The sequence below is a fragment of the Panulirus ornatus genome, chromosome 11 (genome assembly GCF_036320965.1).
Source record: "Panulirus ornatus isolate Po-2019 chromosome 11, ASM3632096v1, whole genome shotgun sequence".
In the NCBI taxonomy this organism is placed as follows: Eukaryota; Metazoa; Arthropoda; class Malacostraca; order Decapoda; family Palinuridae; genus Panulirus; species Panulirus ornatus.
The window spans coordinates 72,093,063-72,106,584 of record NC_092234.1 but is presented as its reverse complement, the minus strand read 5'-3'; the positions used below and the strand labels follow the sequence as shown (position 1 = coordinate 72,106,584).

At 39.4% G+C, this 13,522-nt stretch overlaps 1 protein-coding gene across 17 annotated transcripts in view; it reads left to right on the top strand.

The window, feature by feature from the left end:
- LOC139751634 (band 7 protein AGAP004871-like) overlaps nt 1–12,581 on the top strand; it is a 948,509-nt gene extending 935,928 nt beyond the window's left edge. For 10 of the 17 annotated variants that reach the window (XM_071667261.1, XM_071667264.1, XM_071667262.1 and 7 more), the window contains exon 8: nt 6,593–12,581. In XM_071667261.1, the coding sequence (XP_071523362.1) occupies nt 6,593–6,760 (168 nt within the window). In that variant the 3' untranslated portion in view covers nt 6,761–12,581. The remainder of the gene's footprint in view (nt 1–6,592) is intronic. The other 7 variants (XM_071667267.1, XM_071667266.1, XM_071667265.1 and 4 more) reach the window with 4 other exon arrangements.
- Nucleotides 12,582–13,522: the final 941 nt, after the last annotated feature.

Genomic DNA, 13,522 nt, shown 5'->3' with positions numbered 1-13,522 from the left:
TCCTTCTTTTGGAAAATTAAAAAAAAAAAAAGCCCCCCACTCCCTCCCCTTTTAGTCGCCTTCTACGACACGCAGGGAATACGTGGGAAGTATTCTTAATCCCCTATCCCCAGGGATAATATATGTGGAAGGTATTAAGAATATATGGTGTGGGAGGAAAGTTGTTAGAAGCAGTGAAAAGTTTTTATCGAGGATGTAATTCATGTGTACGTGTAGGAAGAGAGGAAAGTGATTGGTTCTCAGTGAATGTAGGTTTGCGGCAGGGGTGTGTGATGTCTCCATGGTTGTTTAATTTGTTTATGGATGGGGTTGTTAGGGAGGTAAATGCAAGAGTTTTGGAAAGAGGGGCAAGTATGAAGTCTGTTGGGGATGAGAGAGCTTGGGGAGTGAGTCAGTTGTTGTTCGCTGATGATACAGCGCTGGTGGCTGATTCATGTGAGAAACTGCAGAAGCTGGTGACTGAGTTTGGAAAAGTGTGTGGAAGAAGAAAGTTAAGAGTAAATGTGAATAAGAGCAAGGTTATTAGGTACAGTAGGGTTGAGGGTCAAGTCAATTGGGAGGTGAGTTTGAATGGAGAAAAACTGGAGGAAGTGAAGTGTTTTAGATATCTGGGAGTGGATCTGGCAGCGGATGGAACCATGGAAGCGGAAGTGGATCATAGGGTGGGGGAGGGGGCGAAAATCCTGGGGGCCTTGAAGAATGTGTGGAAGTCGAGAACATTATCTCGGAAAGCAAAAATGGGTATGTTTGAAGGAATAGTGGTTCCAACAATGTTGTATGGTTGCGAGGCGTGGGCTATGGATAGAGTTGTGCGCAGGAGGATGGATATGCTGGAAATGAGATGTTTGAGGACAATGTGTGGTGTGAGGTGGTTTGATCGAGTGAGTAACGTAAGGGTAAGAGAGATGTGTGGAAATAAAAAGAGCGTGGTTGAGAGAGCAGAAGAGGGTGTTTTGAAGTGGTTTGGGCACATGGAGAGGATGAGTGAGGAAAGATTGACCAAGAGGATATATGTGTCGGAGGTGGAGGGAACAAGGAGAAGAGGGAGACCAAATTGGAGGTGGAAAGATGGAGTGAAAAAGATTTTGTGTGATCGGGGCCTGAACATGCAGGAGGGTGAAAGGAGGGCAAGGAATAGAGTGAATTGGAGCGATGTGGTATACCGGGGTTGACGTGCTGTCAGTGGATTGAAGCAGGGCATGTGAAGCGTCTGGGGTAAACCATGGAAAGCTGTGTAGGTATGTATATTTGCGTGTGTGGACGTATGTATATACATGTGTATGGGGGGGGGTTGGGCCATTTCTTTCGTCTGTTTCCTTGCGCTACCTCGCAAACGCGGGAGACAGCGACAAAGTATAATAATAATAATAATGAATATATATATATATATATATATATATATATATATATATATATATATATATATATATATATATATATATATATATATATATATATATATACATATATATATATATATATATATATATATATATATATATATATATATATATATATATATATATATATATCTTTTTCTTTTCTTTCAAACTATTCGCCATTTCCCGCATTAGCGAGGTAGCGTTAAGAACAGAGAACTGGGCCTTTGAGGGAATATCCTCACCTGGCCCCCTTCTCTGTTCCTTCTTTTGGAAAACTGAAAAAAAAATGATGTTGGGGGGGGGGGATTTCCAGCCCCCCGCTCCCTCCCCTTTTTGTCGCCTTCTACGACACGCAGGGAATACGTGGGAAGTATTCATTCTCCCCTATCCCCAGGGATAATATATATATATATATATATATATATATATATATATATATATATATATATATATATATATATATATATATATATATATATATATATAAACTCCCATGCACGCACATATACATACATATACATTTCAACGTATACATACATATACATACACAGACATATACTTATATGCCCATGTACATATTCAAACTTGATGCCTTCATCCATTCTCGTCGCCACCTCGCCACATAGGAGTGGATGTGCCTTCCCTTGTCTGTTTCCTAGCGCTACCTCGCTAACACGGTAAAGGGCGATCGAGTATGAAATATACACATATATTTTCTATTTACATTTTGTTTATACTTGATCGCCGTTTCCAGCGTTAGCGAGGTAGCGCCAGGAAACAGACGAAGAAAGACCCATCCACTCATACCCTTACACTACATACACATATATGCACATACACGTACGTATACATACATATATATATATATATATATATATATATATATATATATATATATATATATATATATATATATATATATATATATATATATATATATATATATATATATATATATATATATATATATACATATATATATATATATATATATATATATATATATATATATATATATATATATATATATATATATATATATATATATATATATATATATATACATACATATACATACACATATACATATATACAAATATACAAAAGTATATTGATACTTGCTCGCTTTTATCCAATCCCGGCGTCACCCAACCTTTAGGGAACAGCATATTTGTATTATGCCTAGTGATGAGTTCTGGGTGTGTATATGTTGTGAATTTGTCTCATGAGCTTTACGTATATCTTGAAGAAAGTATGTCTTATGAGGTGTGAAGTGAATGTAACTCATTATCTGCGGAAATGGTATAAGAGTTGAATGTGTGAATGATAAGTATTATGTGTTTTCTCGTCTTTTGAGCTGTATGGATTATAGACGTGGCTTCGTTGTATCCCATGAGTTATGAGTATGTATGTAATTGGCTGATGCATATTTTGAGCTGAAGACGTTCCTGTCAGTATCACATTATATTCAAATGTAGTTCATATGTAGAAATGTGTGTTCGATTGACGTCTGGGTTGGGTAAGTAACTTCTGAGTTATCTGTGCTGTTTTCGAGCTGGGAGTATATCACAGGAGGTGTAGATTGTGAGTTATGACTTGTAGTTGTGTTTTGTGAGTTGTACATAAAGTATACTGGTTAATGTTACTGTTGTATTTACAAGGACATTAAAATTAGAAAATTATTTGGTTGGGTTTGTGGAGAGGACATTGCAAGAGGGAAAGAGACTGTTGATGTGGCCCCCTGAGTCAAGAAATGTGGGAGCCGTGAGAATATTTTGATTTCCTGGTGTGATTAGTTTGTTGGAAGTGTTGGAGATATTGTGGGTGAGAATGTTGGAGATATTGTGGGTGAGAGTGTTGGAGATATTGTGGGTGAGAGTGTTGGAGGATACAGTCGTAGTCATATCATAAGATACTGTGATGTAAGTGATGTGGTTCACGGTGGTGTATGGTACAGGAACACGGTAGAAGAGATTGAAAGTGATGGATGTATCAGTACTACACATAACAACGTATTGATGGTGGTTTGCTGTGGTCATGATGGCGCTGTATGTGTAGTGTAGTTTTTGACAGGGTTGTCAACTTAACATGGCTTGTGTCATACAGTTGTTTATATGAATGACGACACAACAACCTTGATTGGGTTGGCTGGTTGCTGGAGTGATATGTCAGCCATGCATCTGGATTATTGTTTACAGGAATGGGGACGTAACACCAAATACGGAAGCTGCATTGTTTGTTTCTATGACCAGACAACTCGACATATACAGTGTTTACTTGAGGAACGACGAGGAATATGCGGAATGTTTACTTATATGAATGATGACACAGCACGTATGATGTGATTGCTTACAGGGAACGCATCACGCACATTAGACGTCTGTTTACACATATGCTGAATGATTGTTTACAGAGAAGACAGTACACAAGTGTTTTACGACTATGTACAGGGAAGACAGTACACGTGTTGGGTCACTGTTTACAGGGCAGACAGTACACAAGCGTTAAATGAGTGTTTACAGAGAGAACAGTCTGTGAGTGTGGGTTGATTATTTACAGGAAAGACAGAACGACGTTGTCAAAGGACAACTTTTTCCTGAATACTCTCCTGCACCGTAACTCGGCCGGTTATGTCCATAAATAGGGAAATAAAGAAGTTCTTTTAATATGCAAGGCAACACAGGACATGTGGAAATCATTTCCTTAAATAATTTCCAGAAGATCCTTGAAGAAGGATTCGATCATACTACAGTATCGAGAACGACTGTTTGCATTATGACACCAAGGGTTCACGAATGTAAGAACTGTTTGCCTGTGTGACGCCATATATAAGACCATGAATGTGATGATTGTTTTCCTCTGTGACGCCGTAACACCAAGTACGAGAGGATAGAAGACACTTGTGACGTAGTAACATTATGTGTGGGAAGGGACAATACCTACATGACGCAGTAACACCACGTGTGAGACAGATGCTTGCATATGTGACGTTAGAATATCATCATATGTAGGTGTTTACCTACATCCCGTCACCACACGATGATGAAGCGGCTCTTCTAGCAGACCTCATTTCCCTGTGGGTCCAGAGCCACTGATATATCATTAAGAAAATGAAGAGCTTCTCCTTGAGCCACATAAGACAGACAGATGCAAGGAAGACTCTCACCCCATCATGACTCTCCATCCCTACATCTCACACATTAACATGAACGACAATCATCTATGTATTATCACCCTCTCATCAACTCTCTCCTCTGGTAAGTGATGTTAGTATGGATTTGAAACACTACAACACCGTAGTTTGGTTTCCTAAAATCAGGAACGGAGGTAGAGTGATGAAAGACACACTGGCTTCTGAGATCTGTGCAAATGTAGAACTCCAAAACAAAGAATTGTGTTAAGACAGAAGCAAGTAAACGACGGAGAGAGCGTATTCATGGCATTATATGTTGTTAAATACCCTTAGAAATTATGTCTAAATATGTAATTAAAGTATCTAGTAGTTGATGGACGTCCTCTACCCGTACTGTAGTAACTAAAGCCTTAGATGTACGTAGCTATGTTGCTCTCACAGTAGTCCAGTAGGCCGTAGTTGTAGTGACGACCTTATTTGTTGAGAGGTTTCGGATCCTACTATGTCATCACCTGGAACCCTCACAAGGATCCTCTCCTTCCTCCACACCACCACCACCACTCCTACCACCTCTACCACAGTAACCCCTGTGCATCAGGACCTGATGCAGCAGGCAATATCTATGTTAGAACTAATTAACCACGATTTCATTACTGTGTGCTTACTTAAATGATTATTCGCTATAGCACTTCGTTAGGTAAATGTCCCATGTATACCGTAGGTTTGGATCAAGTAGAAAGCGGTTACACAGGCTTGGACGACCACTATATATAAATTTGTATATAAGAAACACAGAAAACACATATGATACATTTGATGCATATATATAATTTTTTCTTACCAAGCTGCATGTGGATTCACTTTTTATGTGTACTAACCAAGAAGATATGTAGTAGGCATGACGTATGTCGTGATGTGTGGGAGACCCACCCAGTTCTGCCCCTCAGTATTTCGCGACCAGCATTTTGGACCTATTTTTTTTTTTAATGGAGCATTTTGCCTTCTGCCCAGGTGTTCTACGTATTGTCCCAGCAGTGGAGTCTGTACAAGAGCATTGTATTTTGTACAAGTTTTGTGACCTAAGATAGTAACTTTCTGGTCTGTACAAGAGCAGTGTATGTTGTACAGGAACATTGTGATCTGTACAAGAGCATTATTATACGTAAATTAACATTGTTTTTTCTACAGTAGCATTGTGGTCCGTTAATGAGCATGTTGTGGTGTCATTATGTACAACAGCATTGATTCTTTATTAACGTGAGCAGTCTATTTTGTACCGCAGCATTGCATTTTGTACAAGAGCATTGTGATCTGTACAAGAGCATTGTATATTGTACAGGGGCATTTTGACATGTACGATGTTAATCACTTATCTATGATAAGGTAGCATTTTTGTAAGTAGCTCCATTGCAATCGTAGATATGTACTCAAAAAGACTGTAATATGGATATATCTAAGTAACTCTAAATTACAGGTAATTATTTACTAACATAACACTACTAATTAAGCCAGATGATGATGATGATGATGATGATGATGATGATGGAATGATGATGATTTAAAGGAGAGAAAAACCTTCAGTTGCAAGAAGGAGCATGAATTGCAGTCCAACATTTGTTTTGCATGCTCGACTACTTCAGTCAAGTTTACATATATTCTCTGCATAGTAAGCTAAGGCTAGCATAGTAAGCTGAGGCTAGCATAGAATTAAGTCTTGTCTAAATAATAATCTCGAGCTCATGAACACATAATGAGGCCAAAATTATTCATAAAGTGTGAAATGTTCTTTTTTGAAGAAAATAATAACAATAATTATTGTATCATAAAAATAAATGATAAAAAACACGAAGTTATTGAACTAATTCAAATTTCATTCAATGTAAATATCTCACATTTATAACTTTTTCCATTAAGATTATTATGACTGAAAAAATAAAAGGACTATTTGATCCCATTAATATCTTAGCAGGCACCCTCATCCACCTTTCCAAGTAGCCCTTGTCAGTGTAACAACACGGGCGAAAGGTCCTCTGTAGTGTCACATTCTAATATCACCTTCCATACTCCCGTGTTCCAGCTGCGCTACATGCAAACCCTCAACGCCATCAGCGCTGAGAAGAACTCCACCATCATCTTCCCCCTACCCATCGACCTCCTCTCCCACTACATGAAGAGCGGCAACGGCAACAGCAAGAGCGGGAAGAACGGCAAGAGCAAGAAAGATCTACTGGCCGACGATGAATAGGGAACACTCAGAGATTCCAGATACACTAGAGACTCCACCTTGAAAAGTACTGCCAAGCTAGCCTTCAGTTAGGGTCAAGTAGCAACGTAGCCTTTTGGATCTGAGCTGTACATTCTTAAGCTATTCTTATTACCTGAGTCGGTGTTCATATTCTCAAACCTAGAGTTTGGGATCTCCTCAGTTGGTACAGACTAACCTGCAGGCGCCGTCCTCTCGCCCACTTTCTGAAGTGGGGAAACATCTCACAGAGGCTACCTGTTGGGGACCGCTGGACATCATGAATGACAACTTGCTTTTCATGAAGGCAGGTCAATCCTTCTGCTGTGTTCTCCAGGGTTATCCCATGAGCCACTGTCGGCTGCCAGAGAGGAAGACGCTGACGGGAACGCCATATGTTAGACTGTTCCTGTGAGGTTTATAGCTTCTTCACGTAGGCCGCAATTAGTGTATGTCTCAGGAAATATTCGTATCTTCTATGTCACTATAAGGGAATTGTCTTACTCCAATGGCTTGATGACGAACTGTAAACAGAAAACGTCAGCATAATCTGGCCTCAACTCGATAAACGATGTAGAATGTATCTTTGTTGTCTCTACATGACGACCTAGCAAAGGTTATAAAAAAATTGTATATATATATATATATATATATATATATATATATATATATATATATATATATATATATATATATATATATATATATATATATATATATACGGTTTCATCTAAAAAAAAGTTCTGGTGTTACCCAGGACCTCGATCCAGAGGCGCCAACCTCTGAGCCTGCGCTACTACCAGTAGCAAGAAAACGTGGACTCCTTTGGAGTGAAAAACTCTCAGACGAGACTCTGCTCACAGTGACAGCCTCGCTAGAGATAACACTTCACTTGCGGTGTAACCTCAAGTAGGCCTCCGGAGTTCGGTAATATATATATATATATATATATATATATATATATATATATATATATATATATATATATATATATATATATATATATATATTGAAGCGGTTGACCGAAGAATAAACATTTAAAGATAATCATCACAAAATTCAGCCAGACAGAAGCCTCTGGATTAAGTGAATTCCCGCGTGTCAGGGAGTCATGCATTGTTGCCACACATACATACTGTAGGAAGGTGGTCTCTCTTGTGCATCTGGAATCCCGGGGAAGACCTTCTCTGGGGTGATGTCCCACGCTCTCTCAAGCTTCCTACAGACGTCAAAAGCACAGGCTCATTACAGATGTCCAGTTCTATTGTCACGATAGAACAGACGTTAAAAAAAATAGATGCAATATGCCATGTAAGAACCATTTTGTCATGGGGGTTTGTCTGACATTGTAGTGGTGGGTGAAGTTTTACATTAGGGGAACATAATGTGGGTTGAAATAGACTGATGTCATGAGTGGTTGTAGTGGAGGACCACTCCAACACCACAACCACAAACTCCTTAAAGGACCTGCTCTTGATAATCATCCTGAAGAAAAAACTAAATGAATATTGTACTTGTGGATTCACGATGACCGCCAACAAACGTTTCATCTTTTTCTAACCATAGTAAATCTACTCTTTTTTTAATCATAGAAAATTTGCTCTTTTTTCTGGGGAACTCTATTACATTCTATTTATATATATGTGTGTGTGTTTGACTTAGTGAATAGTAATGTGTCTTCTTGAGTGTTGGCCGCTGGGAATATATACGTATATCTACAAAATCACATGTTGGTAATAAATTATTTAGTAGTACCTCAAGAAATTCTATAATATTGTAGAGAATTATGTGAAGTGTCTGTAATCACTGTCCAGGCCTACGTCATTATTAACATGTAAGACTTATCTAAATGATCGTCTCCAACACTCACATAAGATCACCTTTTTTTTAAGATTTCTGCTCAGCAGAATGTCTATGGGAGTGCAGCAGCAGCAGCAGACAAGGAGGTCCAGAAACGTTTTTTGGTAACGGTTGGATCCACAGAGACATTGTGCATATCAACCACGTGTACCGGTCGAGGCCCTTACCTTGCATGGATGAGAGCCCTGTCCCAGGGAGGCACTACTCCCACATACTCACCCAACCATCACACCCTCCCACCTTGATCCATGCTCTTCATCTGTTACGAGTGGACGAGTAATGCTTGATAGATTTGGTCACGTTTGAGTGCCTCACACAACTTTTCACACAACCTGATCTAATCTAACATAGTTATTGGTTAACTATATCAGCCTCCTTCATAATCGGGTTATTGGTTGCTATTGAGTTCACTCTCATGAAGTGTCCTCATGTCCATCTGACACTCATATAGTGTTATCTTGTCTAAATGACACTCATACGTGATATCCTCATGTCCTGCTGACACTCACGTGGTGTTATCATGTCCTGCTGACACTCATGTGGTGTTATCATGTCCTGCTGACACTCATGTGGTGTTATCATGTCTTGCTGACACTCACGTGGTGTTATCATGTCCTGCTGACACTCACGTGGTGTTATCATGTCCTGCTGACACTCACGTGGTGTTATCAGGTCCTGCTGACACTCATGTGGTGTTATCATGTCCTGCTGACACTCACGTGGTGTTATCATGCCCTGCTGACACTCACGTGGTGTTATCAGGTCCTGCTGACACTCACGTGGTCTTCCCATATTTCTAATGACACTCGCCCAGTGTCCTCTTGTCCTTCTGACACACAAGAGCATGGATCACTGGAGGTGTGTGTGTGTGTGTGTGTGTGTGTGTGTGTGTGTGTGTGTGTGTGTGTGTGTGTGTGTGTGTGTAGCAGGTAAAGATACCTGAGTATGTGGTGTAGTAGGCGACACCCTAGGGACGTATGGCCAAGTTTGTGTTGGAGGAGGAAGGGTTACAAGTATACTGTTCCAGGACCTTGACCTTCACTACTTGGGGGGACTTTCTTCTGGTACTGACGGAAAATATTGAACATTACTGTTCTAAGAATCATGTCCTCTCAACTCTCGCCTCTTGGTTCTCTAATCTCTTATCATGCGAGTCATATTGAAAGTCTATGTCACTCCCAAGACAGTGAAGCGTCAGAGGTTAATGTTTGAGACCATAATTTTATGTTGCACTCACTTAATATATTATCGTATATGAATATATATAAATATATAATATATATATTATGTAGCACTCAATAGCAATAACAAGTAAAGAGCTTCGTTATTAAACTTTCTTGGTAGTTTTACAATTAGCTTTACAGAGATTAAGTAGATTATAACAGTACCAAATGTTATCAAAATCGATTAGATTTTCTAAAAAAAAAAGATAAAAATAAATTCATCAAACGTTTGAAAGATAGTTGAACCCATCAGTTGATAGTAGAGTTTTCTCTATTATTTGATATTTTCAATGTCCCATATTTTACAGACTTGGTATCATTATACGTTACATATGGATCCAATTTTGTATCGAGAACAAAGAGTTCATTGTTGTCACATTTCCAACGACTTTGCCCACCACTGGAAAGCCTGTGGTAAGCTGGTGGTGCAAGATGACAACCCATGTGGCAGTGCACACTGCCGTACCCGACTCGTCCAGAGATAGCCAGCCGAGCCCTGGTACCCGTTACTCAGCCATTGGTTAGACCAGCTGCTACACTATCCACAGTCTGGCTACCACTGGACTAGCTATCCACTATCCATAGTCTGGGATATCCATGAACTATTCAAGCCAAGGCGTTTATCCCTTCCTATTTCACAGTTTGCACAGTTCTACTGGCTACAGGATGGCTGTTATGTAGTGTATTTTTTCCCCCGGGCTTGTTATGGCTCGTATGCCACTGTTGCCCGTGACGTGAATATCAAAATCTGCTCCCTGATGATATGGCTCCGTCTGGGTAATGGGAACGAGGGCAGGCTGCTCAGTGGACCAATACAGTCACATGTCACTCTCAGTCTACTTAACAGTGACTCAGAAACTAACAATAAAATCTTTAAAATAAATATTTCTATATGAATTACGGAAATATCGAGAATATTTTTGTTATTTGTAATATTATACCATTTAGTAAATTATTGTTCTTATAACATTCTCATCACTTGCTATATATATATATATCTTGAGCAGCTTATATACGGATGTGTCCCAGAATCACATGACAGGAAAACACTATTTAAGGAGAAAAGCAAATTTTTTTCATTAATAAATTTTAAAAATTTATAAAAGAAAATGATCTGGATGTTGCAGTATGCAGATATGTTGAAACACGGAGGAAGTGAGGTAAGGAGAGAGAGATTGTGCTGGGCTATTGAATGACGTTGACGGAATCGTAAACACATTAGTTAATGGCGGAGGACCTCCTGCGGTCAGGTGTGTTCCGTGGAACTTACCTGGCACCCCACCAGGGCCGGACCAAGCCAGCTGACAGGTGGTACTCCCACCAGGTTCACGATGAACCAGCTGACAGGCGGCATTTAGTCAGCCGCCAGTATACTGAAGCCTTGGCCGCACAGGGAATGAGATAAGGATCACATGAATGAAACACTGTTATTCGGCTTCCAGGTGTATTTTTATTTGCACTCACTTGCTGGAGTTTGTCGCCAGTGGAAGAGTTGGCTGTAAAGAACGTGTTAGTTTCTATCCACATAGCGTCATAGCGTGGCAGAACTTAATATAAATCAGACAAGAATAATGATAAAAGACACACGACTTATGATTTTTCTTTTTTCTTTTTTTGAAGACCTCGATCAGCATAAACCTTGTTCAGCTTCTTTTTCATCCTATTGGCACAAGAAGTCCAAAATATATATTTTAGTTGTACATAAGTAGGCAAGGAGCATTCTCTTATTTTCTATTTATCATCCTCCCATTCTCTGTGCCTCGCTGTGTTAAGAGATGGGGAGGGGCTCCATGCGAGCGTATTACAGGTTACTGCGACAAGGTCGAGAAACTAATGTCCCGTGTTCTGTTGTGGTGGCGCTGTTCTCTTGCCGGGTCTCTCTCTTACCATGTGGGCCGCATGACGTCACAGCCATCTGTAAAGAAAAATCACGTACGGTTGGTTACTATGAGATGAAGAGTAATTAGTGAACTGTAAATAGATGATACACAAGAGATACGAAGATGGTGTAAATGTGAACTACAAGAAACCGTAAATTTTTTTCGGTTGTAATCACGTATTATATATACATAAAACTTATCTTGATACCAGGTTTTACTAACCTGACCAATGTATTTCGTCGCAAAGATGGTATAGTTACATATCGGTTATCAGAGCCACTGACAATCCTTACCCCCCACACAAGCACAGTGGGGGAATAGATTAGAGAAGTCTCAATTACACCAGAGTGACTGATGACGTCAATGCTGGCACAAGAAGGAACCGAACCCTGGCTTGTGTAATAGGACAGTCTAGAGAGACTCCTTAGGCAAGAATTCCAGCGCCAAGTTTCGTTCTACAAAGTTAAAAAAAAAAAAAATCTAAACTTCTAAAGATGACTATTGATAGAATTTAAAATTACTACAGATTATTTTCAAAGCTTAATAAATGTTCACCTTGCCTTCATAATTGCATATAAGCTGCACTGCAAACGCTTGCTTGCTTCCGTATTTTGGGCGTAAAGAGGTTCCGTTTCTTTTCAATATGCATAACAGGAATTGTTTGGCCTAGACTCCCCAAGACAATGGAGGAGGTCGAGGGAAAGTAAAACTCAGAAATGCTTTCAATTCTGATCCTCCTTCAGCCCAAAATATGAAGTGTCTCACACGTCCACAAATTAAATGTTTCTCTTTCAATATTACAGATATATTTGCAAATCTTGTACACCTTGTTTCACAAAAATAAAGAAATTACATAAATAATGCAGTTTTTTGTATTCCCCTAATGACTCTAGTAGGTGGGAGGTAACAAGAGAAAGAACAAATGTTTATCGCATGCGTGGCTGAAGGCGGCGTCACTCGACCATTCCTTGTGTCAATTTCGTGATTTCAGTCATTTTCTTCGTGAGCTGAAAACATAAACAAGGAAGGCGGGGCTGAATGTCGAGGAAGCTGAGGCTATCTTAACAATGTACACAGACCAGCCTGTTGAAAAACGTATTTGGTTGCGTTCATGGTTGAGGCGAAGAGATGATGAAAGTCTGTATCACATAGAAGTTCTCTAAGTGTCAGCTATCATGTACGCTTTCCTCTTCATTGATTTCGTTATAGTATGTTCAATAAGACATAATTGTAGTTGATTGGTTGTTTGGGCTTTCGGACAACCAACTGCCAGGGTCATTAAGGCCGTCAACGTAAGCTACATCAACAAACCGAAAACTCTAACACCGTCTTCAGGTGTCAAAGATGTTTCTAAGACGGCCGAAATGTCCATGTGTGCACTGTGGTAAAGGGGCGATAAGAAGCAGCAAGACAAGGACATGTGAATAATGTCAACAACGGGAACATATCATATGTATACAAGAGGCAACTGATCAACAACAAACTGAATTTGTAAGTAATGAAACTAAGATTAAGTGTAATAACTGCATAGAAGATAGGCATGATCAGCTACTAGAGCAAGAGATTATAAACAGTAAGGCCAGGGGGCAGGAGAAGATCAACATAGAGGAAGGTAGAAATGTCAGCAGAAGAAAACATAAGAAGGAAATGATATAAAGGAAAAGAAAAAAATAAGAAAATGTGTGAATATTGTGAAGAAAACATATACAAAAGCAGTAAGATGCTACATGCAGTTTCTATAACAGAGGGATTCATGTAAGGTGCAGTAAGGACGTCAGTATGAAAAAACCTAACATAAGGCA